This window comes from Macaca nemestrina, chromosome 10 (assembly GCF_043159975.1).
Source record: "Macaca nemestrina isolate mMacNem1 chromosome 10, mMacNem.hap1, whole genome shotgun sequence".
In the NCBI taxonomy this organism is placed as follows: Eukaryota; Metazoa; Chordata; class Mammalia; order Primates; family Cercopithecidae; genus Macaca; species Macaca nemestrina.
Window position 1 is genome coordinate 87,865,978 of NC_092134.1, and position 26,743 is coordinate 87,892,720.

General features: G+C 39.4%; 2 protein-coding genes across 2 annotated transcripts in view; one reads left to right on the top strand and one right to left on the bottom strand.

Moving 5' to 3' along the window:
- The window catches only part of LOC105470091 (AT-rich interaction domain 2), a 187,103-nt gene extending 186,787 nt beyond the window's left edge, over positions 1-316 (bottom strand). Inside the window, exon 1 of the mRNA XM_011721841.3 lies at positions 73-316. Within this exon, the coding sequence (XP_011720143.1) occupies positions 73-164 (92 nt within the window). The 5' untranslated portion in view covers positions 165-316. The remainder of the gene's footprint in view (positions 1-72) is intronic.
- LOC139356489 (collagen alpha-1(I) chain-like) lies at positions 286-25,971 on the top strand. The gene is made up of 2 exons (XM_071070580.1): positions 286-326; positions 441-25,971. Exons 1-2 carry the CDS (start codon positions 286-288, stop codon positions 1,057-1,059), a joined length of 660 nt encoding a protein of 219 aa, XP_070926681.1. The 3' UTR covers positions 1,060-25,971.
- The last annotated feature ends 772 nt before the right edge of the window (positions 25,972-26,743 follow it).

The following is a 26,743-nucleotide window of genomic DNA, read 5'->3' on the forward strand; positions in this document are numbered from 1 at the left end:
TGCCCGGCCCGGGCGGGAGAGCCCCGTTCGCCCCGGCTCGCCCCGGCGCTGCCCCCCCGGTTCTGCTCTCACCCTCTGCTGTGGTGGAACTGCCGCAGCTCGTCCAGGAAAGCGAGTCCCTTTCTCCGCTCGTCCGGAGGCGCCTTCCCCGTCGAGTTTGCCATTATTTTTTCAAAGGAGGTTTTTAAAAAACCCAGATCGGTGTTTTAAAAGCGCCCCCCGCTCCCAGCGCTTCCTACCAGAGCCCGGAGCCCATTCCTCGGCCGGCGGCGGCGGGGCTCAGTCATGGGCCGGCGGTGGCGGCGGCGGCGGCGGCGGCGGCGGCGGCGCAGGGAGGGAGGGAGGGAGGGGGAGGAGGAGGAGGAGGAGGGGAAGGAGGGAGCAGGAGGCCAGGGGGAGAGGAGGGAAGGAGGGAGGGGAATTTCTAAAAAAGTTTAAAGAAATCGGAGCGAAACTAGAGGGGCAGGCGACTGCCGGATCCGCGCGAAGCCGCGGGGCGAGCGCGGCCCCCACCCCTTCCTTCCCTCCCTCCCTCCCCGTGGCCCGGCTCTCGCCCGCCTCTCAGCGCCGCCGGCTGAGGCGGCTCAGCCCGGGGACGCGATTCAACATGGTGCTGCTGCCGGGGGCGCGCGAGCGGGCGAGGGGCAAGGCGAGCTGATGGTGAGGGGTCTGGGCTGCCGGAGGCCCAAGAGTTTCGGCGGCGGCGGCGGCGGGGCTGGGGCAGGCGGGGCTGGGGGTGGGGAGGGGGAGGTCTGTGTGGTGGTTTGTGGAAAGCGGGGTGACAGCGTGTATTTCGGCCCCGGCTCCGCGGGGCCCTCGCACACATTTACGCGCGGCCTCGGCCGCGGAGGCCGGGGCGTCCCCAGGCAGAAGCACCGGCGGCAGCTGAGCCGCTGCGCGCCGCCCGCCTGCTTCCCTACCCGCCAGCCTCCCTCTCTGCCGCCGCCAGCGCCGCCGCCACGGCCCGGCAGCCAGTGCCACACAGCGACCCCCGAGGGCCGGCCGCGGCACTGCGCCTGGCTCCACACCGCCCCGGCAGCTCCTCGCGGGGAACAATAGACTCGGCTCGCCGGGCTTAGGGTTCGTCTGCAATGTGCCGCACATTTCACACACACACACAAAGCCGGCGGAAAGGGGGGCGGCGCGGGGAAACGGCCACTACCGGTTGTTCCAGGGTTAGGGGTGGAGGCGATGTTCGCGTCCCCGGCCCGGCTGTTAGAAGGGCCGCCTCGGAGTCCCCGCCCGCCCGATAGAATCGGTGTGGCGCTCTGAAGGGAAAGGAAGCTCACCGGGGCAGCTACTCACGCTACGCAACATTCACAGATCGGAATAAAGTCAATGTGTTACCTTCTCTTTTTGTAAAGTCTAAAGGAATCGGCTTTTATGAGCCTTATGCTAGTATTTTGGGGCCTGGTTAGCACATTTTCTATGAATTATCCACACGCTAACTTTAGCAAACTATACGTTAAATACATTGTGAACTGTCTGTCCTAGTTCTGTGGAAATAGAGTAATGCTGTTAATACATCTTGCCGCTGGTTGGCTTCACATATCAAACTGGATTATTCTATGACCAAAGTTATGCAAGCTAACTAAACTGGTTGGGAAGCAATCTGGCGAACTTCGACAATAATTAACGTTTACATTTTTATAGTAAGGTCTCTTCAAGATTGCTGCATTTAAAATAAATATCGAATAAAACATTTTTCCTTGCTTTCAAATGTCTTAAATGTAATCCTTGTTTAAAATATTTTTGAAAGTTAAAAAAATCCTTTGTTTAAATGATAGTCAAAACATCTCAACAAATACTACCACCTAAATTTGCATTTACGAAGGGTGTTGGAGCCGGCTTTTTGCTACAAATGTTAAGATTACAGTACGTGAAGCGTATTATTATTCCCATTTTAGTGACGGCCACCACGGGCAAAGTCACTGCCTAACGCAAGGTCACAGGGTAGTAAGGGTCTGGATGGGTTATTTCAGGTAGTCGTTCCAATGGGAACATTGCTTTGGAGGTGAAAAATTATGTAATATAGTGCAGCGTGCTTCCGGTGCTCACTCTAGGAAACGGACTTATTTCCCAACTAAAGTTTGTCTCTTAAGTGGGGTCGGAATAAGGTTGTGGCTAGGAAGTTCCTGACACCCCAGGGCCAGTGAGTGTCTCGGAAGCCTGTGAGGGGCGGAGACCCGGCTCGGGGAGGTGGAGAAGCTCGGCGGCCGCGGGAGACTAGGGGTGAGACTGCTGTTAGGAACACTCGGTCAGCTGTCCCTTCCCCCACCCGTCCTCTTAGGGGGAGTGGAGATGTGGGCTCGGAGCTGCGTGGCCCGGGCTGTGCGGATTCCCTAAACGCCGCACTTGCGCACAGCCCCTTACGTAACCGTCAGTGCCGGGGATTCCCTAGAGGGGGGTCATTCTATTCAACCATTATACACACCCCGGGCTCCTGCCGCCGCGCCGCCGCCGCCTCACAAAATGGCGGCGCCCATAGATGAGACAGCGTCCGCCTCCCCGGCCCCATTTTGTGGGAGGTGAGAGATCTGTCAACACGGAAAACCTCTGCTGAGGATGCATCCGAGTTTGGAAACCCCACTTAAGGGATGGAGCCTGGGGGATCACATTAAACGGAAAATGCCAACGACTTCCACCTCTACGCGTTTTTAGTTTTTCATTTTCTCGAAGGAAGCGCCAGAAGCCTGTGGGGAATAACTAGAGGGAGAACGGAAAGCTGAGGTGACTGCTCCGGGGACTTGCCGCGGCGCCTTAGTGGCTTTGGTTGCTCTTCCACGCTCCCGGCACCTGACCGCGATCTCTTGGAGGGTGTCCTGGGCCACCTCGGCCGCGCCTGTCGTGCAATGAGACTTTTCTGTAGTTTTAAAATGCAACAGTCCACGGCCCGGTCGGCACCGCTCGCCTGAATCGTGGGCTTCGGGAAGCCTGGAGGCTGCTGCTCCAGGAACTCGCGGTCGGCCGGGAACCGGGGAGCTCGGTTGCCAGGAGCGGGCGGTATTCGTGGACTCCGGCGGCCCTAGCGGGTGGCGGCCGGGATCCGAGCTGGGGATGACGGTGCTGATGGAGCTGATGGGGCAAGAGTGGGAACGGAGGCACGTACACTGAAATTTAAGTCGTCCGAGTTGGGACTTAAGATAGAAGGTTAATATTGTCTCAGGCTAGACTTAGAATGTCTTTTCTGGTATCCCAGTCTGCAGTGGGCAAATCTATTGTCTTTATTTCTCATTTAAGGGCAGAATGGAGGGATGACATTTTTACTTTTCAAGAGGCGGTTGCCACTTTTAAGTCACTGTTAATGTGTGTGTGTACATACACTAACGTATACAATAGTGTGTTTTGCTTTTCAGAGCAAGTATCAAAGGCTAAAGACTTGGAGTGATACTAATGTTTAAAAGCCTTTTAAAAAAAAAAAAAAGATGTGATGAGAAACTGGAGAATTGACTTTTTAAAATTCCTTTTCTGTAGAAGAGGCTATCTTCAAAATGGAGTCCTAAAGTATATCTGATGAATAGAATTTAAATTGTTAACAGTGTATACCCTGCGGTCAAAAGCATAAACGTAAAACTTGATGTTTATCAGATTACTTACGTTTCAATTTTCCTGTGATTAGAAAAATGTAAGACAAAAGTAAGCTATTAACGGTATTTGCTTGTAAGAGTAACGTAAAGGTTTAAGGAAAGGTTTGTTTGTTGAAACAGATATGCATCACAAGAATAATTTATTTTAAATGTTGTTTTCTAGTTGCAGCAATCATTTGCGTTTACATGACTTTTTAAAAAGGGGTGTAGTTTATGTTGATTTTGATCCTCGTATTTAATCTCTAGCGCAGAAGTTGAGATTTCTGCAGGCTGCGCCTCAATCACTAAGTTCCACACTCCATCCTCTGCCGCGCCAATCCTGGCATGTGGATCACCAAGATAAAATTTCTGGTCCTGTCTGTTCTTACTGATGTCCTTTAGAGTTGATAAATTTGATTGCTACTAATCAGTCTGTATCTCTTGCAAGAACACCACATTTAGCATCGAAGTAGAGTCAGAGTATATTTTTTATGAGATTGTACTAAAGTAACCTTCTATTATATTTCTTATTACCATATTGCATTTCCTGTAGTGGGCAGCATAGAGCAGGTGGATCCTGGCAAAGTAATGTTAGAGATGTGCTGACAGCTTTACAATAGATATTCTCCAACTAATTTGACAAGATACAAAATAAAATGTAGTTCGTAGTTTTCAAGCATTAATGGAAAGTGTTCCTATTAAAAAATTACCAATAACAGTGGAAATTGCTGCAATCCAATTTGTATAGTTTACTATTTGGTGACAAAGTCCTTATGATGGGAAAAATGGAAAGTGTTGCTTTTGTAACTGCAAACGCTGCACACCGTAATTAGAGGTTTCTGTTATTTTATTTGAATTTTTCATTCTTACCATCAGTTTTAATATTAGTCTGGAAATTGTGATAAATTAATAATTCCCTCATTCAACTAAACCTTAAAAAACTACCCAGTTTCAAATCAAGCATATCAGGTGTATGATTACAACAGCTGAAATAACTTAAATTGAGGAATTGGTATGCCAACTCAGTGGAGAAATTTTGTGATTTTAGGTTATTCTAAGATTTAAAAAAATAGTTTGAATCGTTAAACAAGGCTATTGAAGTTAAATTGGTATTTCCTTAAAGATGATTTTAGAGAAAAATTCTTTGGCGAGATTCGAGAATGCCTTCATGGCTTCTCTTGCCTGTACCTATTGCTGTACTTTTTTATGTGGACTAATTTGTCTTATTTGAAATTTTAATTACAATATCAAATCCTAGATGAAGCCCTCCCATTCTTATGGTGATTCTAAGTGGTACTGATAACTAAGCTCTTAAAAGGTGAGGAAATAGTTTATTCTGCTGCAGATTAGGGTACTCTTAATACAGACACTCTGATGGTAATTCTAAGTAGTATTGATAACTAAGCTTTTAAAAGATAAGGAAATAGTTTATTCTACTTCAGAGTAGGGTAATTTTAATGCCCTGAATATACTCTGAATCTTTTATAGAGAGATTTCTGAATGATTTGGCCCGAAAAAGCCTGATAAGCTTTGGGGGATTTTTTCAATTTTTTTTTTTTCTCTTAAAAAGGAATCAGAAATGTGGGATTTTTTTTAAAAAATTATTTTCAGTAGATATTGGAGATTATGCTTTGTACATTAAAGCCAGTTTGATTTTTAAGTGATAATTTTCAATTAAAGACTTTCTAATAAGACAACTAAAAAATTAAATTTTAGGCAATTATAATAATATTTTTTAGAGAAGCATTCCCAGATGTACTTTTGACAAGGAGTTGATTTTATTAGTTGTTTGGGTTGTTTAATCCAGAATTTTTAAAACTGTTATGGGTTTAATTTGCTACATTTGTCCATTCTTATTCATTTCCTCTGTTTTGATCACTGAAAAGATGTCTAAAAACTGTGCTCATTATACACAGTTTATAGTATTTAATAGCTTCTGAAAACTTTAAGAGACCATACTAAACCAAGGAACTATTTATTAATGGTAATCTATATTTAGTAATAAATATATTTGTAACTAAATGTAGATTACTAAATCACTGAGTAAATATTTCTTGAATATTTGGACAAGAGGTGGGGGAAGGGAGAATGACTTGACCCTCAAGGAACTTAACTGCTACCTTTAACAGGTTATAATGAAGCTGGGCACAGTGGTACACAGCTGTAGTCCTAGCTACTCAGGAGGCTGAGACAGAAGGACCCCTTGAGCCGAGGAGTTCGCGTCTCTGTCTCTTAAAACAAAAAAGGTTATAAAAATATTCAGACTGGAGGGTTCAATACTTAAGCAGGGTCTTTACCACAGAGTTAAATTTAAAGTTCTGTTTAGAATGGTAACAAATTTAATTATGTACAAAACAGCATCACTTTAGTGTTAGTATCAGTGTTACTCAAAGTGTTGTAATAATGTTAATAACAAGCATTTAAATCACATTGTTTGAAAACTGGGATCTACAAAAAATATGATTCCAATAATTAACTTTTTAATTATGGGAAAGGCAAGGCAATGTTCAGTGAATGTAAAAAATATACTACTGAGCAAACAAACAGAAATTGTTTTAATGAATTTTGATTTTCTGTTTTAATTTTTTGGTACGTTGATTCTTCTTGACATAGCACTTTGCTATTAATTAAAAAAAATTAAACCCCAAAGACAAATTAATTCTGTATTTAATGCAGATTTAATTCTTGACTAGCTGTAATGCTTAAGGAGTTGGCAGTCTTGTTGGCAAAACAATAAAATAGGAATTAAGCTGAAATGCAAAACTGTGTAATAATTAGGTTTCATGAAAGTATATATAGTTTTCCTTAATAACTACATGAGTCAGTAGTGTTGACTTAATAATAATTTATTTAGCTTTTGCTTTTGTCAGAAAACATATCAGACTCTTCATATATAGCATCAAAATAGATATTCAACCTGAGCCACTGTAAATTGTTGAAGCTTATTGCTATACATTAAGGGAAATTCTATCCAACAGTTCAGTATGAACAATTTTTTAAAGGTGCTATGATTCTTTAACATGATTTGTAGTATGTAGAACTCAAGTATTCTAGAATAATATTTGTGTGATAATGTACATGAGAAACATTTATAAACAGTCCTTCAGGTGTACAAAATAACTGACATAATATTTTGCATTTAACTACACTGCCTCCAAGTATTTTAAACAAAGATGAAAATTTTAGAGTATTGTGCTCTATTTTTATAACTGAATTTCCCTCTTATTAACAATACTAATAACATTTAGCCATCAATGATTACTGATAGCTTAAATAAGAGTGTAGTTTCTGTTTCTAATGTCTATTAATTTTAACCCCATTTAAAGACATTTCCTACTTATCATACTCAAAGTTAATCAGAAGTTAAATGATGGTTCTTCTGGTTCTCTGGAAACTGAAAAGAAGCTTCTCTTTCTTCAGGGTATGCAGAATTTTTTTTTCTTCCCAATGAGCTGAATCCATCCTTTACACTGCTATTTGCTAACCTCAATTGTTTTTCTGCTCCATTAAAGTTGAGGCCACCAAAAATAGTAGTAATATCACAACTACAAAACCCTGGGTGGATTTGTACCCATTGCACATACACTCCTTGCTGCCAATTCCTAAGAGACTTTCGAAATAATAGTATATTCTCAGGTAGACAATAGATTCTACTTGTGGCCTGTGTATAGTGTTCAACAAGTCCATGAGCCCTATGAAACAAGATGTATTTACTGCATTTTTCTAGGGAGAAGGTCTCAGCAGGCACGGGCATCTTAAAGACCCTGTGATGCCCAAAAGGTTAAAGCTCTATTTGCTAATGACGGATAGTAAGTTTGGAGGATTGCTTCAGGTGTGGCATTTTATTTTGTGGGTTGTTGGCCTGTAGGGAAAAACATCTTGAAATTGCAATTAAGGAATACCACTTCAATTCATCAAATTTAAAAAATTACGGCAAATGAGCAAAAATCTATTTTTAAAGAACTACATACAATATATTCTTATAGAAGAATTTAGGTTAAATGCACGGAACTGCTTTTTGGTTTGCCCTGTATTGAAAATAGATGGATGGGGGATTACATTAATTAATGTATTTTTTTATATATTTTTGAGGCAGGGTCTCTGTTGCCCAGGCTGGGGTGCAGTAGCGCAATCTTGGCTCACTGCAACCTCTGCCCCCTGGGCTCAAGCAAGACTCACACCTCAGCCTCCTGAATAGCTAGGACTGCAAGTGCACACACCACACCACACCTGGCTAATTTTTGTATTTTTTGTAAAGACAGGGGTCTCGCTATGTTGCCCAGGCTGGTCTTGAACTCCTGAGCTCAAGCAATCTGCGTGCTCAAGCCATCGGCCCGTCTTGGCCTTCTAAAGTGCTGGGATTACAAGCGTGAATCACCATGGTCAGCCCCTATTATTTTAAAGTAGGCTTCAAATATAATTCTTTACTAATTGGGAATGCCTGGGGATGAATATGAATTTATTACCATTTTTGTGAGTAGTAGTGTGTGCTTGTGTTCATGGATGGCATTCATCAGAATGTTTCCAATGGTGTAGCCAGGTTACACTGCCATCTTCCTGTTCTCCTTTGTGCTTACCTGCTCTGCTTGTATTTGCTGCAGTTTCTGGTGAGTGTATGCAGGTGTTGGCCCAGATGTTGCTTTTGTAGAGATCATCCATAGGGCTCATTTATCCCAAATCAGTTTTTGTGTGTTATCTGTGGACCCAATGTGTAATTTGAACTTTAAGAATACTACTTCAGACTGCAGTGTAGCATAACCTTTAAAAAAACAAAATGCTAGTTTTGCCCTAATCTGTGCATATTCCTATTGTTCCGTAGGTATTAGTAATACATGAATTATTTCTGTGCCCTTTTTGGTATAGAGTCTCATATGAATAATTACTGTTATTTAAAATCCACAACTCCATGCATTGTTTTGGTGGAAGGGAGAGGGTAGTTTCCCATCATGTTTTACATATATGTTAGCATTCAGATTTTCCCTTTTGGCCCACTCCCTACTGAACTGACGGGAAAGGGCATATTTGAGAGAAAACATATGCTTTACTGAGGTTCCAATAATTAAGCCAATGCACTTGATTTAAGTTATACATTTAGCTCATTCTTAAAGTGTAAACACTTTACTATAAGCCTCCTGGCTCCCAAATCAGTGCTTTTTTCTACTAAACATTCTTTCTGTCTTGCTAAAAAAATCCAATTTTTAGAATCAACTTAGTTGCTAAGCAAATAAGCATAAAACCATAAATTTATCTGAATTGTTTCTAATTTAAGGAGTAGTATATAAAAGTTTAAACAGAAATCATTGATCAGTAAAAGTGATGGAAAATCAGCAAAATAAAAATAGAATTAGAGTAGGCTAAAAGACCCTTCTTCTTTAGGGAATTATTCGGAAAACTGAGTTCAAATATAGTCTAGGACTTCTCAGGTGATATTTTATCTTAAATTAGAATCTGCATGAGGTGGGGTGGGGTCGCTCATGCCTGTAATCTCAGCACTTTGGGAGGCCAAGGCAGGAGCGTCCCTTGAGACCAGGAGTTCGAGACCAGCCTGAGCAACATAGCAAGACCCTCTCTCTATTTTTAAAAAAGTAAAATTGGATTTAAAATAAATAAAGAATCTGCATGAACTTTCTTATCATTTATTCTTACATATTATTTGCCAGTGTGCGATACTTAATAACCAGTAAGAAACCTGAAATGAGTCTTTTGAGGCTACAACTTATATAACATTTTATAAATATTACTGCTACATACATAATGGACTCACTTTTTTTAGCCTCACAGTAATACCTTGTACAATTTATAAATGCTAAAGGGCCTATAGAAGGCTACCCACTATGTAAAAAAAAAAAGGTCCTATCTCTGTCTGGTACAGCTTGACAAATTATTTTTGATACGAATTGCCAGGAAGGTAGGGGTATCATTCCTTGCTGATAAGAGCACATACACTTCCTTTGCTGGCTAAGCTATGTGATTCTGTAGGACCTTAGTGTCGTGGCCATCCTTTCAGTAGTAAGCAGATTTAGAAAAGTTGTCCCGTTGTTACCTTATTTCAATAATTTTTGGTCTTTCTATATTGTGTGTAACCTCACTTAATCAGATTGTTATGACTGTTTCCCCCTAAGAAGTATAGGAAGATTAAAAAAGCCAGGCCAGATATTTATGACTGAACATGAGCTCAACAGATGAAATAGGTGTCTTAACCATATTCTCTTTTTTTTTTTTTTTTTTAGAGGGAGGGGTTCTGGCTCTGTCACCCAGGCTGGAGTACAATCATGGCTCACTGCAGCCTTGACCTTCCCAGGCTCAAGCAATTCTCCTGCCTCAGCCTTCTGAGTAGCTGAGACTACAGGCATGCAGCACCACACCCAGTTAATTTTTTTATTTTTATTTTTGTAGAGACACCGTCTTGCTATGTTGCCTAGGCTGGTCTTGAACTGAGCTCAACCAGTCCTCTCATCTTGGCCTCCCAAAATGCTGGGATTACAAGCGTGAGCCAGGGCACTTGGTCCATACTATTTTTCTTAAAGTCACAAGTTAAAGCTGGAGGTTTCACCCAGAATCAAAGTGCCAGGTAGTATTTTAGTGCAGCCTAGGATAAGCAGCTCTGTTTCCATTAACACAGTGCAAGAATTCAGGGATATCACTTGCTAAATGTAAACCAGTTACTTCCATAATTTCCCAAAAATTTTATTGTGACAAATGAGTGCCATACTCTGAACATGAAAGGCTTTTACCTCCAGCTGTCCAAACATTGTGCATGTTATTCAGGTAAAGGCACTGGTATGGTAGGAGTTTCTCCTTTAGTGTCTTGTAATTGACAACAGATCCAGCATTTATGGAATGTATTGTTATTGTAACTTTTGAGTTTCCATAGCCAAGAATGTAAGAGTAATAACTAGGTATGGTCCATTATTTTTAGTAAAGTTCATTTTAGTTAGCCTTTGATGGTAGACACTTCTCAGGTTATAATTCAGACTCAATAACAAAGCCAGAAAGTTCAGGAAGGGTAGGGTAGTGCTGTGGTCTGAATGTTGAAATCCTAACTATGGAGGCATTAGGAAATGGAACCTTTGAAAGGTGATTAGATCATGAGGGCAGAACCCTAATGAATTAGTGCCCTTGTAAAAGAGACCCCAGAGAACTGGTTTACCCCTTCTGCCTTGTGAGGTTACAGCAAAAAGACCATTATATAGGAAGCAGGACCTCACCAGACACCAAATCTGCCAATGCCTTAATCTGGGACTTCCCAAACTCCCAAACTGAGAGACAGAAATTTATTAGGTTTATAAGCTACCCAGTCTATCATATTTTGTTATATCAGCCCAAACAGACTAAGGTAACCAAGAAGCAGCCCTCCCAGTGCTTGCTTAATGTCATGCACCTGTCATTCTAATGGTGCTCATTTGCCAGTCTTTTTTTTATGAGAGAAATCAACAGTCCTGCTTTCTCTTGTTTTGAGTGACAGGTCTCAGATAAGGATTTATTTTCCAGAAAGAAAGTGACTAAATAGATTCCCTCAATAAAGATTTTCAGATCAGTAGATCTGCCTTAAACTAATGTAGTCTTTGGACCCAGTTCAGAAGTGGCCAAGGCCAATCCTCAATGCATGAAAGTAAAAGTTAGACTGTATTTAAGGAAGACAAATTACTAGTTAGGAACTGTAAAATGAGGTCAGAGGCAAGACCTTACTGACAGATGGGCAAGTTAAATGCTATCTTCTGAAAAGTTTAGCTGCTTCATGATGGACTCATTTGGAGCATATCTGGAAAGCTTTTTGGACATGTCTAAAACATGGGGTTGAATTTTCCTTATAAGCCAGGGTTAGGACAGAAGGTTGATCAGCTGTCTAGATAGTCTCAGCTACCAGAAACTATTTGTAAGCTGTACAAGTACTCTGGTGACTCGAGTAGGAAGTGTCCAGGAACTTTTCTTCTAGACACTGTGAGAAACCAAAGATTACTAATAAGAAATTGTTTGATAGATAAGATGAACATCTTAAACGTAAAGCATAGATTCAAGACAGAGGACCTTTGTATCTGACAGGTACTCAGGAGGGCTTGAAAAAGGCCCCTGCAAGTAAGTTTCAGGCTCTGTCTTCCACTCATGAACCTGCAAAATCCAATCCTTGCTGCTGAAGATTTCTTAAGAAAAATGAACAGTGTGCCTGGCCACTTCAGTGTCTTTAGAATCCCATCTTGGTGTTATACTTTCCCTATTGTTTCTAGATGGAGAGGTAGCAAATGCTTTACAAAATCTCAAGGAGTTATAAACTACTTTTACAATCTGTCTTATAAAGTGTATTCCCTAGTTACTATAAATAGGCGAAATGCTATTCCAAATGTAACAATGAAGACTTTTGCCAATACTCATTGTTTCAGCTTTCAAATATGTTATGTTTTCTACCCATCCTACAAAAGTACACATAATCACTAAAACTTATGAACAACACATATATGATATTAACCTGCATATTTACAGAGAGCTCCCAGGACGGATGATTTTATTTATCACGCTAATTCTCTGTTTAGTTTGTGACCTGATCTTAATAGTAACAAGTGAATGAGTTAGCAGAAGAAATCAGTTAATAAATGTAAGAGCAACAGTGCCTGTAAAGAAGTCACCACATGGGCCAGGCAGAGTGGCTCATGCCTACGTCTGTATAATCCTAGCACTTTGGTAGGCTCTTGAACCCAGGAGTTTGAGACCAGCCTGAGCAACATAGCAAGACCTTGTCTCTACTAAGAATAAAATTAAAAATATAAACATGAAGAAATCACCACAGCCTTAGTTTAGTAACAATAACAGTATTTTGTAATATCCACAGCAGAGGAGACTAAGGAGTAGATATTTTAGCTCCTCCAGAAGCGAGGAATCTTTATTGTTTTTACAATTGTCTACAATCAAGAACTACCCAAAAGCTTAAGGAGCATCAGTCATTTATGACTTTTCGGAAGTTAAAGTATCATCTCAGGTGAGGACAGCACTTTCTGCCATCTAGGAAGAATATGGAGAAAGCAAAATGTTTTACTACTTTGTCTTAAGAACAGACTGCATGTCTCGAAGCCGATTTGGTTTTTTTCTCCAAGCTGCCAGTTCCCTCTTCAGTATTATACAGTGTTTTGTTTTAGTCATAGCACGAATTACTAATTTAAACAAGACTTAACTCTTTCAATAAGAAATAATACATAGTAAAATACGTGTGTGACCATATATTTGCAAGAAAGGGGTTGTGCCATGAATCTTTTTTTCTCAGTTTAACAAATAAATTTGCAAAGGCAACTTTCAGGAATCAGAATGTTGTTTTAAATATTATTAACAAGACAACAAATCATTCAATCAGACAACTAATCAGAATTACAGACTTTAAACTTACATTATTTTTCACAGAATATAGCAACACTGAAATCCAGGTGTCTGGGAAGACTATTTTACTTGAAATAATATTTTTAAACCCAGTTTTATGATATAGAATAGAATTCTATTTGCTTTTCTTCAGCTATAGGGAAGAGGGAACATTTTCCCCTTTTGATATTGCTGTTTGTTTGTTTTTTTAAGAAAACAGCAATTAGAAGTATGTAAATATCAGATTTCCATTAGCTAGCATCAAGAGAGAAGAGTAGGTACAAACTTAAAATTCAGGAAAGGACAGAAAGGGCCAGGCATAATGGCTCATCCCTGTAATCCCAAACTTGGGGAGACTGAGGTAGGAGGATTGATTGAGGTCAGGAATTCAAAACCAGCCTGAGCAACAAAGCAAGACCCCGATCTCTACAGAAAAATCAGCCATTCCTGGTGGCTCGCAGCTGTAGTCCCAGCTACTCTGGAGACTGAAGCGGGAGGATTGCTTGAGCCACGAGTTCAGGGCTATGGTGAGCTGTGATGGCACCACTGCACTCCAACTTGGATGACAAAGCAAGGCCCTGTATCAGAAAATAAAGAAAAAAGGATAGAAAGATAATGCTAACAAATGGAATACGGAGCATATAATGTCTTGCCTCTACATGTAATTAAAAATAGAAGTAAAATTTATCTCAGATTAAGATTTTTTTTTTTAAGCAGCCTCAACATATATTCAGATAAAACAGATTTTAATAAAATTATATATGTCATCTGTTTCAAAAATGTTAGGGCTATTTTTAGTCTTTATAAAGCATAACTTACAGTTATAGATAGTTGTCTGTGGTTTTAGAAAGCTATTCTATTTGTTATTCCCTCCGTATCCCTTAACCCCATGCCTCAAATTATTTCAGAATACTTTCCCAATAATTTACTAACTTGTTCTTTTGTATTCCAAAAATGTGAAAGGTGTTAAAAGTTTGTGTTTCAGTGCCTTTGGAAACATTTAAAAATGCATCTTTTAAATTGCATGTCCAAACCAGTATTTCTCAAAATGTGCCATGATCTGTTTATAGTTGTTGGGTTAAAAAAAAAAAGAAAAAAATGCAGTTCCGTAACTTTGAGAAATGTCAGGTTAAGCAAAGTTAAAATTCTTTACTACAAGACTTCTCAGTGCCTTTAATGTCCTCCTATGTTATCCTCTGGGTATATTCTCTTTTCTAACTCAATCTACCCTTTTACTAGGATTGGTGTTCCAAGGAAAATACTGGAAAATGGTGGTCTAAATATTGTTAAAAATTGAACACACGTGTCTAAAACCAAAAGTGCCCAATCCTTTACTAGAGTGTGAGCTTCTTGAGGACAAGAGTCTGTACTCATTTTTTGTAATCCCATCTTGCATATAACCAATATAATGCTCAATATGTATTATTGAATATGTTAATATAAATCTAACTCTGGAGAGTCAGTTTGTAATGCAAAGCTAATATGCTCCTGATTTGATAAAATTAATTATTATGAAATAACGTGTATATTTTCACGCATATTTGTTTTCTCTATACTTGGAAGAAATAGAATATTTTTAAATGGACACTGTTTTACAGGTTCATATTTAAGATGGTGATCAGCTGTTTTTATCTGTTGAAAAGTTGTAGACCTAACCTTATAAAAGATCTGTTCATAGATGATGAAGCCTTTCAAAACTGTGAGGTATAGAAGTCAGGGTATTCTGATTTATTTCATTTCACTTCAACATTTACCCCTCTGGGACTCTGGAACTTTTTTCATAGCCTTCTACTTCACTCTCAACTCCTACCTCCCAAAAGTGTAATTTATCTACTTATGTTCCCACTGCTTTCAAGAGTTCATATAGTTTCCCAGAATTTGCGGCATCTTCCTCACTCTTTCCTGTTACTTCACGTTATAGAGCTTCTCCAAATGCTTTCCCATAGGTTTCCTGCCTCATCTGCCAGAGACGTCTTGGAGTTCTTCAGAATTTACTGGATGTGCTAAAGAGTATTTAAGTACACATTTACAAAATGAAGGAACTCCACTGCTGTGCAAGTAGTAATAGGTCTTCAGACCCATGAAGCAAGGACATTTGGGGAAGTCTCGGTTATCAAGTATGATACCTGTTTATGGGGAATGTAGAGAATTTTGCCATCTTTCTTATTAGTAGAAAGAGAAATTTGCAGATTCCTTGGAGATTTAGGGGCGTTTAAGATAATCAAAAAGTTTTGTATATTGCAGTTGGGGATCTAATCCATACTGAAGGCCATAAACTATAATAAAGTATCAGGAACAAATAGGAAACAAAATACATGAAGGAATTATTTGAGTTTAGAGGAAAAGAAAAAGAAAACCAGCAAGAATACTGCTATCTAATCATTAAATCAGTTTAAGATGGACACATTGAGAATGTCTGGTAAAACATGTTTTCTTAATTAGATTATCATGCTTTTTAGAGGACCCTTAATAGGTAGTATGAAGCTCGTATTTTGGCAATTTGAGCACCCTTTTTGTAGAATTTTATGAGAATTTTCTTTGTAAAAGAAAACTTTTAAGGACTATTTGATACAGAAGTGTTACTAATGGAAATTTCAAGACTTCCTGCCTTGACGGCCTTTTAAATTAGATGTTCATGCAGTAGCTTAAATGAGTAAGTCTTATAAACAACTGGAGAGTTCTTTAATATCCTTTAGAACCAGATGTTTAGTTGCTGTTATTTTTTTTCTATCTCCATTCAAACTACCATGGATGTAACACTGTTAGCCAAGCAATGTGCTAAGATAAGAAGCTGTTTGAAGAAGGTACAGTGCCTTAAGTTTTGGAGTTCGTGAGTGGTGGGAAGGAGGAGTGGACATAGGAGTAATTCTACTATCGTATGATCAAGGAGTATGATGTAGGTATTGGCTCTGCCTGGAGGAGTCTGGAAGCTTTGTAAGAATAGTCTATCTTAAAGTAAGAATGTTCAATGTTACTATTAATGGGGAATGTAGGGCTAAGATATTCAAAAGCCCAGAGGCACAAAAGTATAAGGCATGATTTGGGAATGGTGAATGGCCCACTGAATGAGCCCATTTTGTGGGAGTGAGGGTGAAAAAGAAGCCAGAAAGCTGTGTTCAGGCCAATCTGGGATTTGGACATTTTTTCCCTAAGGCTATATTATTCTCAGTCATTTTTCTTGTGCTACACAAATGATAGACATACACATGTGCAGGGATATGTGTAATTCCTGGGCCCTAGGCTTTTCTGCAGTGAATTCCATCCCATTCAAGCATATGAAAATACATGAAGGGGAATTACACTATTATAGATAATTGCAGATAGATACAGATTTGACTGTTTAAATGTATGTTTAACTTTTAGAATTATTACTTGTTCACAACTGGTGAAAACAGTTGTCTTGACAGAGGTTGAGAACAGGAGGTGACTTGTAAGGAATGTAGTAAACCACTATCATGACAAAACAGGAAACTGGAAGCAAAGCGTTCATTAACAGAATGAGAAAACAGTAGATGTGAGGAATATTGCAGAAGTACAATGGAGAGAACTTGACCGATTTCCAAGACTCATAACATATTGTACGTGTGGGTCATTCTTCCTTACAACAGGACATATTCCAGTAGATGTTTTGCCATGGGGGGCCTCTTTGAAATGACTCCTTAGGCCATGCACAATATGCCTATAATTCCAGCACTTTGAGAGTCCACGGCGGGAGGATCGCTGGAGACCAGTAGTTCAGACCAGCCTGGACAACACAGCGAGACCCCATCTCCAAAAAAAAATTAAAAATTATCTGGGCACTTGTGCACTTGTGGTCCTAACTACTTCAGAGGCCAAGGCAAGAGGGTCACTTGAGCTTGAGAGTTCGAGGCTGCAGTGAGCCATGATTGCACCACTGCACTCCAGCCAGGTGACAGAGTAAGACCCTGGCTTAAAAAAAAAAGAAAAAAGAAAAAAACACCTGGCTGCTTAAAACACAAACTAAAAAAAACAAACAAAAAAAAACTCTGACCCTTCTTATGTTCCTTATCCTGATGATCACATGCTTCCCTGCATCCCTGAATTTAAAAGATAAAACACATGGCACATGCCTATAGTCCTGTAGTCCTACCTACTCCATAGACTGAGGTGGGAGGATACCTTGAGCCCAGGAGTTCAAGGCCAGCCCAGGCAACATAGCGAGACTCCATCTCTTTAAAGAAAAAAAAAAAGGGAAACACAATTTTGAGAGTAAGGATGAGCTTCTGTTGCATACTTTACTTGGTAATTAAAAAAAAAAAATTAACTATTAAAGTAAGATGGTGGCTTATGGCTATAATCCCAGCACTTTGGGAGGCTGAGGCAGGAGGATCGCTCGAGCCCAGGAGTTCAAGACCAGCCTAGGCAACATAGTGAGATCTTGTGTCTACAAAAAAAGTTTTTTAACTAGCCAGGTATGGTGGCACCCACCTGTAGTCCCAGCTACTTGGGAGGTTGAGGCGGGAGGATCGCTTGAGCCTGGGAGGTCAAGGCTGCACTGAGCCATGATCATGCTGCTCTACTCCAGCCTAGGCAGCAGAGCAGGCCCATCTCAAACAAATGAAAACACAATGCTGTCATCTGTTAAAGTCCATGTTTATTTAGGTAAAAAATATTTTGACAAAACTCCACTTGGACTGACCCTAACTGGAGTATTAAAGCATTATAGGCTAGGCACGGTGGCTCACACCTGTAATCCTAGCACCTTGGAGGCCAAGGCAGGAGAATCACTTGAGCCCTGGAGTTTAAGACCAGCCTGGGCAGCATAGTAGGACCCTATCTCTGCAAAAAATAAAAATATCCAGGTGTGGTGGTGTGTGCCTGTAATCCCAGCTACTCAGGAGGCTGAGAAGTGGGGACCACTTGAGCCCAAGAGGTCAAGGCTGCAGTGAGCCATGATCATGCCACTGCACTCCACCCATGGTAACAGAGTGAGACCCTGTCTTTAAATAAATAAATAAATAAATAAATAAATAAATAAATAAATCTAAGATGCCAACCATCTTTGAATTTATGTAAGCCAAATGTTATTAAGTGATGCATGCCTGTATTTTTTTTAATGAACTTGAGCCAGATAGAATGTAGGTGTTACAGAAACTAACTGCAAACTACTATCACTTATGATAAATATATACAGTCATTGTCCCATAATGACATTTCAATTATGGACCACATTTATGGCAGGGTCGCATGAAATTATACTATTATATTTGTACTGTACCTTTTCTATGTTTAGCTATGTTTAGATGCACAAATACTTACCATGGTGGTACAGTTGCCTACAGTATTCAGTACAGTCACATGCTATACAGGTTGTAGCCTCAGAGCAATAGGCTCTGCGATACAGCCTTGGTGGGTTGTAGACTATACCATCTAGGTTTGTGTAAGTACACTCTGTGTTTCCATAATGACAAAATTGCCTAATGATGCATTTCTCAAAATGTATGGTTATCATTAAGTGATGCATGTCTGTATAAGAAAAAGTATTTGTTTTAAAGTTGGCTCAGACACACACAGTAGTGAGAAACATTGAACACGTCTGGATGTTTATTGATTTGGTATCTAGCTATAATCACCTCTGGATTCAATCATGGCATCTGTGTGTCTGAGCAAAAGAAATCCTGGATCATGTGACTTATCCATAAAGAATAGATTCTACATTTAGATCTGATCATATGCACAGAGTACCTACCCTATGCCAGGCACATTTGTGTATGGTATTTCATCTAGTCACTCATAGATTATTAAATCAGCTATAAAAAGATAAAATGCCTTTACTTGAAATGAGATTAATGTTCCCTGAGACCCTGCACTATAAAACAATTATTTTTTCCAGCATAGTCATTTATTACAGTTAAAGGAAAATGTTATAAAACATTTGGATATTTCTCATATGCTCCTTGCATAAAGTAAGCAGATTTATATTTATTTCAATATGATCAAACCCGAGAGCTTAAATGCTTTCTTTTGCAGTTATTATAATTTATACTATATAAATATTTAAATATACAATGGTAATAGTTAATATTTAAGAATAGTAAATATTTAAATATACAAGAGTTGTCCAAAACAAAAATAGCAGTTCTGGACCTTACTAGCGCCTATACTACTTTACTTTGAAATATTGAATGAGTGATCTCATATTTCTAATATTATTTATCTTTAAAATCGGGAAAAAAAGTTCTGAATATTATTAATTGTTTGAGAACCCTAGGTACAAAGTATTGCTTAAATTTGAGGTGATAACTACTCAAAGTGTATCCTAGAGGAAAATGGTTTAGGTTGGAAGATATACATACAGTGGTATAAAGAACATTCAGCCTCATTGGACTTCTAAAAATATTTTTTTGCTGTGAGTGATAGCCTTTTTTTGTTGTTGTTAATTTTTTTAACTGCTCCTTACAGAGCAGGGCTACCACATAGGCAGTGTGCCCAGAGTATTCACCACGCCTTTATTTAAGAGCTATATTTTTAAAAGCAAATATTGGTCTTTATGGTTCTTTGCGAGAAAATAATACCGCATGGAGGTATTTGTGATTCTTATATATTGACTCCACAATGGCAGACAATTATCTCCATCATTTGGATCTGAAGCCTATCAAGACATCTAATATTAATTAGGGCCTGTGCTAGAAATCATGGCATATAGCTCAAAAAAATAGTCTGTGTCTTGAAGTCTTGTACTCAAGCTAAAGAGAAATATAAACATTGATAAACCAATTTGAATATAAAACATGTAAAATCTAGTTGTAATCCTGTTCTCCATATTTTACTGTTTTATGACATAACTTTCAAATCCTGGCTATAATTGTATAATTGCTAATATGTTAAGGCTTAACCTTATTTCTACTAAGTTAGGAACAATTTCATGGAGGAAAAAGAAAATCGGGATTTTTAAATGAGGAGAGGAAGTGTGATTGGTAAATATAAAAAGAGATTATTCTGGTTTACTGAAGGAATGAAGAAGAGAGACTGATGAATGGTTAGAATAGTTTAGCGGTAGACTTGAGAGAGATAAAACAGGAACAAAAATTAGATAGATGATAGAAAACTGCCATATGCTTCTTAACAGATTTGTTGATGGTTTTTGAAAACGGAAAATTTTAGTCATTTTTTATATGCCCAGAGGAGAGGAAAGCTGGAAACCAGTGAAGAAGCAGGAGCAGTTAGAAACAACGTATATGGGGAATTTAGATAGTAGGACACTCAGAAAGGAATAGATCTTCGAAGTGTTAACAAGTTAGTGTCAAAAATTACTCTAAGGCCCCATTGACTAGTACCAATGACTACAGAGCCTAGCATTTTAAGATGTAACCACTACCATGTTGTTTCTTTAATTTTGCCACTTCCTGGCCTCTTGGTACCTTCTCTGGACACTCTTATCTGAAATAGCTTGTTTATCACTTGTCTCCTCACCCATAGTCCATTAGAATGATATAAACTCCATTAGGTTAATAATTTCTCTCTATTTTTATATTATTTTATTATTATTTTTGAGACAGGATCTCATTCTGTCACCCAGACTGGAATACAGTGTTAGGACCTTGACCTCCAAGGCTCAAGCAATCCTCCCACCTCAGTCTCCAGAGTAGCTGCAACCACAGGCATGCACCACCACGTCTGGCTAATTTTTTTTACATTTTTTAGAGACAGGGTCTTACTGTGTTGCCCAGGCTTCTGTCTCTGTTTTTATAGCTATATCCTTATTGCTGAGAATAATTTTTAATGAATTCTAGACCTAGCCATCACTGTCTTGAAATACAGCCTCTCGGTTGGATATTTAGGATCAATTAATGAGAATCAAATAATCTTATATTTGTCAGAACTGCAGAGGTCATGCTGCCTGCTGTTTTTTCACTACTTGCCTATGGGTATTTGAGGAAGATTTCTACTACTTAAGTCTTGCCTCAGCTTTGGGAATGGCAATTGTGATTTAGTGCTTTTCTTCTCTTTTCTTTCACTTTTGGGATCCAATGTGAATAATTTAACTAGTTTTCCAGTGTGATAAAACTGATCTGGTCCAATCTCTCACCTAATGCAGACATTCCTTCTATGGGATAGATTTCCATGGGTCCCATCTGGGAGTAAAGAGCACACTGTTGGGTGTGTCTGTCTGTATATGTGCGTGTTTCATCCAACAAGTATTTATTGATTGGCTATTATGTGCTAGGCTAAGGATACAGTGATAAAAAGACACATTCCCTGCACTTACTGACTTTCTAATGGAAATTTTACTAGCAGCAAATGAAGTCTCTAAACTTTTTTCCTGTCCTCTCTTTATTCTCCAAGTTCTTTTGAAAGAAATGCAGAATAGTGGGAAGAAATAAAGAACAATAAGAGTTAAACTTATACTAAAAATGCCCGCTTTTAGTTTGTAGGGGTTTTAAATTCAGACAAATTCAGTTCAACAAACACTGCTGAGCATCTCTAGCCCTTGGCTAGATCCTGAGCAATAAAAGCAATAAAATAAAATTATTATAAAAATAAAAGCTGAACTACCCCCTACTCACAAGGGGGAAAATGCAAATGTATAAATACTCTTCAGTATAAGTGCTATGTGTACCTGTTTTTTGAGAAATCCATTCCATTGGATGGTCTAATTAATATAAAGTTCTTTCTCTTTTAATTTAAAAACTTTTTTGAGACACGGTATTGCTCTGTTGCCCATACCGGAGTGCAGTGGTACAATCTTGGCTCACTGCAGCCTCAACTGCCTGGGCCCAGGCAATCTTCCCACCTCAGCCTCCTGGGTACCTGGGTCTACAGGCATGTGCCACCATACCCAGCTAAATTTTTAAAAATCTTTTGTAGATACAGGATCTCCTTATGTTGCCCAGGCTTGTCTTGAACTCCTGGGCTCAAGCAATCCTCCCACCTCAGCCTCCCAAAATGCTGGGATTATAGGCATGAGCCACCACACCCGGCCAAGTTTTTTGTTATGCTAAACTAAAATCTGCTGCTTTTTAGTTTCTGTTTGTCACAGGTTTGTCCTCTGAGCTCTTCATTCGCTTATTTGACCTGTAAACCTTTACTGAAGCACTACCATGTGCCAGACTTTGCCACATTCTCCTCATACACATATAGTATATGATCCTTGCCTCCCAAAAACATTAGGATATAATTCTGCAACATGGAGGAAGTTTCTTAACCACTCTGTGCTCAGTTTCTTCACCTGCAAGTTGAGGTTAGTATTAGTTCCTACTTTCTAAGGTTTGTCATGAGGATTAAATAAATAATGCATGCAGTGTACTTAATACAAAGCCTAGTACACAGCTTTCGACAAATGCTAGGTATTATTATTCACATGGTTTAAAGCTGAGGTCCAGACATGTAAGTTAGCAGTTGCAGGGTTGATTTCAGTGCCCTAACAGAAGTAAACACAAGGTGCTGTGAAAATATACTAGAGGGGCACCTAATCGCGGTTGGGGAGGCTAAGGAAACACTCTACAGGAGGAGAGCTCTGAACTCAGTGTTGATTTGGACTAAATAGTGGGGGTGGGAAAGGCACAGGCAACTTACAAAAAGAGGTTAGAGAGCATGGTGTTAATCTGGGGACTTCAGTAGTTTAGATTGACTACTTTCAGCAAAGCTAGAATACAAATGGCCTTGGATGCCATCCTAAGTATCTAAGAATGTGTCATGAAGGTAATCGGGAACGATTGAAAAGGTTCTGCACAATTAAACTTTCAACTTTGGAAAGTCTGTCTGGCAGTAGGATAGACGAAGGCAAGAGAAAGGTGGGAAAACCAGTTAGAATGTTACTACTATGTTCCTATTGAGAAATGTCCTAAAATAGGGCAGTGATGTAGGAGAGCAGGAAACTGATTCAAGAGAGAATTAAAACTTAATGACCAATTAGATGTAAATGTAGGAGGAAAGGAAGAGGAAGTATCAAAGTTAATTCTCAAATGACTATCTTGAAGAAGTGAATAAAGGTGATGACGTTAGTTCATAGGGAAATGCATGGAGGAGAGGGTGCCAGTAAGTTCAGTTATAGACACGTTGAGTTTCAGGAAGGCTAGGCACTTTAATATTCAGATCAGGAGCCTAGAACTGGCCCACAGCTGCAGATTTGGGATTTGTCAACAGGTATTAGTTGAAGCCATCATGCTTATCGTGTATAGAGGACAGCCAACATTAAGGGATGATCAAATCAGTGTTACATAAAACTTACAGGAAACATTGTTTTGGACTAGCCTCCTACACTGGGGCCGGCAGACCAGACCAAACTATAATGGAATCACTCATGCTAGGTGCCACATAATCAAACTGAACTCTAAAACAGGCCAGTTTAAAAAACAAAAACAAAAACAAAAACAAAAAACAGGAAATTCATTGCAACCAATCCAAATGGGCCGTTTACTTGAGTTGGCATGCTAAAGAAGTTCCCTCTATTTTAGCCCTATAAGGAAGGTAACTTTGAAACAACCAATCTGCTTTTGTTCTATTTCTGCTTTCTTCAGCCTATTTCTGTCTATAAAGCCAATTCCTCTGCTCAGCTCATCGGAACACTCATTCTTGTTTTATAGAATGCAGTGTTGCTCAATTATAAAATTGCAAATAAAAGTCAATTAAAGTATTTAAGCTAAATTTGTTGATTTTGTCTTTTAACACAGCTCATAATGTCAACTGAGAAAGAACGTTCAGGCACATTAGAGGAAAAATCAATAAATAGTACTGTCCCAGACACTAAGAGAGGAGAAAGTGTTTTTTTGTTGTTGTTGTCGGTTTTTTTTTTGTTTGTTTTTTGTTTGGTTGGTTTTTTTGTTTGTTTGTTTGTTTGTTTGTTTTTTGAGACAGAGTCTCACTCTGTCGCCAGACTGGAGTGCAGTGGTGCAATCTCGGCTCACTGCAACCTCTGCCTCCTGGGTTCAAGCGATTAAGAGGAGAAAGTTTTAAAAGAAGTCAACAGTCACAAATGCTTTAAGAGGATAACAGAAAATTGTTCTTGGGATTTAGCAACTAGGAAGTCACTGGGCTAGAGCTGTTTCAGAGTAGTGAAAGGGACCAGAAACTAGATTGCAAGAGATTGGAGACATGGATGGGAAGTTCGGAAGGAAGATAATGCCTGGAGGCTCCCTTTTTAGAATGTGTGAAGAGGAGACAAGAGATAGTGCAGAAGCTGGAGGGCAAAGGGCGGGCCTGGTTTATTTAAAGATAAAGGACACTTGACCTCCTTTCTTTGTTGACAAGTAAGAACCTAGAAAAAGGGAGAGAAGATACAGAACAGAGTGTAAACAAATAATAAAACAGGATTCCTGAGCAGGCTGAAGAGATGACATCCAGTGGAGGAATGTGTCTTGAAAAGGAAGAGGGAACACCTCTTCCACTAACCAAACTGGACACAGATACATCTGAAGGGATTTGAAGTAATTGATGTGTTCTCGGAGGCCAAGTCATCTGACAGCAGCAATAAAGGGGGTGGTGGGATTGAGGTATGGGAATTTGAAAAGAGGCATGGAAATTATGGGAAATGGTAGTGTTGCCATTTAGTGCCCAGTGTTTTGTCCCACTTTAGTAACAGACATCCACAGTGACCTGCACCAGATGGTGTCTGACCAAAGGTGAGACCCGTTGTCTTCCTTCAACTGTTAGTTTCCTTGATTGGAATTCTGTACTTTCACTAATGTAGCCTCTGATTGAATGAACTATTTTTTAATAGCTCTTTCTACTAAAAGATCAAGAAAAAGGATTTATCCAGAAGCCAGGGACAGAGGAAAATTTGAGTCAGTAATGTTTACTGTTAAAAAGAATGAACTACTTACATTATAAAAGTCAAGAATTCAGAAATTATTAAAATGTAATTGGATACCTTCCTAAATATTTTCAACATAGTGACAAACACAAGCAAGAATTAGTTGGATAAATGAAGGCCCAGTTGATGTTTAAAAACATCTGTTGAATGTCTACTGCAGATGGCATAGACATCAAATAAGTATACTATTATGGATATGCCATTATACCCACCAGTTAGTCAGTCGGAAACAAAATTCAGCAATAGATGGATTTTGTTCTTGTTCATTCACCATCCACTGTTATCCTACAGCTGGTTGACACTCCAATTATAACTCCCTAGACCCTGAAGAACCCTAGAGTTTGCCCTAGAGTGCTCTAAAATCTACCTTTTGACTAGATCAGCTGAAAGTTAAAACCAATCGTGATATGTTAATCTTAAATAGAGCTGCTTTTACTAAAGTACTATTTTGTGTTCAATGATTGGCTTGTATTATGGGGTGCAATAATAAAACATTTTCATAAAACATGTAGTTATGATTACTATATGCAAAGTAGGCATATATTTTTATTTGGGGAGGTAGTCCCAGTTTATACCTGTTGTCCCAGAATAATGTATAATAGTTCCCCTTTCACTCTTAAGAAAAGTCAGTTATTATATGATCAGTATGTTGTTTTCATGATACAATGTCCTCTTATGGAACTTTGTAACTTTGATCTTCATAGGCAGCAGCCATATCTGTGTTTGTTCTGAGCAATTCGGCTGTTTTTACTATATACACATGGTGACTCATAACTGCTCCGGTTTCCCTTTTTAAGTTGGCCTTAAAAAGCTGGTAGGTGGAGGGTTGGATGATGAGAAATTATTTAATGGATACAATGTACATTATTCAGGTGATGGATACCCTAAAAGCCCTGACTTCACCACTGTGCAATCTATGCATTTAACGAAATTACATTTGTCCCCATAAATTCATACAAATATAAAAGGAAAGAGGCCTGGCGTGGTGGCTCACCTGTAATCCCAATACTTTGGAAGCATAAGGTGGGAGAGAATCACTTGAACCCAAGAGTTCGAGACCAACCCTGGCAACACAGCAAGACCCTGTCTATACAAAATATTTTAAAAGTAGCCGTTTGTGATGGTGTATACCTTTAGTCCCAGCTACTCCAGAGACTGAGGTAGGAGGCTTACTTAAGCCTGGGAGGTTGAGGCTGCAGTGAGCCAAGGTCTCACCTCTGCACTCCAGCCTAAATGACACAGCAAGACACTGTCTCAAGAAAAAAAAAAAAAAAAGAAAGAAAAAGAAAACACACATAAAAGCTTAGGGCCCAATCTGCTACCTGCATCATAACTATACAGAGTTCAATACGTGTTCATTTTAATCTTCTTTTCTTTCTTTTTGTTCCTTTGTTCCTCACCTATTTCTCATTTATATCTTGAATTTTATGTATCCTTGTCAGCTATCTTAAATTCTCTTTGAAATAAGGGAGTGAATAAAGAAACACACAAAAAAACAAAACAAAACAAAATACTACTTCTAGAACTTATCTGATATTATTCGATGACTGAAGAGTGGCTCATTTTCAGCTTGACTGTTTCCCATTTTTGTTTAATTCTTTGATCCATGCTCTCTTTTGAAGGGATTGTCAGATTTTGGCCAAATCAGATTTTTTTTTCCTTTTTTTTGAGACGGAGTCTCGCTCTGTCTCCCAGGCTGGAGTGCAGTGGCGTGATCTCTGCTCACTGCAAACTCCGCCTCCTGGGTTCATGCCATTCTCCTGCCCCAGCCTACTGAGTGGCTGGGATTACAGGCACCTGCCACCATGCCCAGCTAATTTTTTTGTATTTTTAGTAGACACAGGGTTTCACTGTGTTAGCCAGGATGGTCTCGATCTCCTGATCTCATGATCTGCTCGCCTCGGCCTCGCAAAGTGCTGGGATTACAGGCGTGAGCCACTGCGCATGGCCTCAGATGCATTATTAAGGCTATGGAAATAGTGTGCTTCCAAGTTGATCTCTGAACAGTCTGCCACCTTAAAGTATTGCTGATAACATTTTTTGAATGGTTCTATCTTCTATG

Coding starts and splice junctions, on each gene's coding strand:
- LOC139356489 (XM_071070580.1), top strand. CDS start 286: ATGGGCCGGCGGTGGCGGCGGCGGCGGCGGCGGCGGCGGCG. Junction 327..440: donor CGGCGGCGGCGGCGGCGGCG/GCGCAGGGAGGG, acceptor AAAAGTTTAAAG/AAATCGGAGCGAAACTAGAG.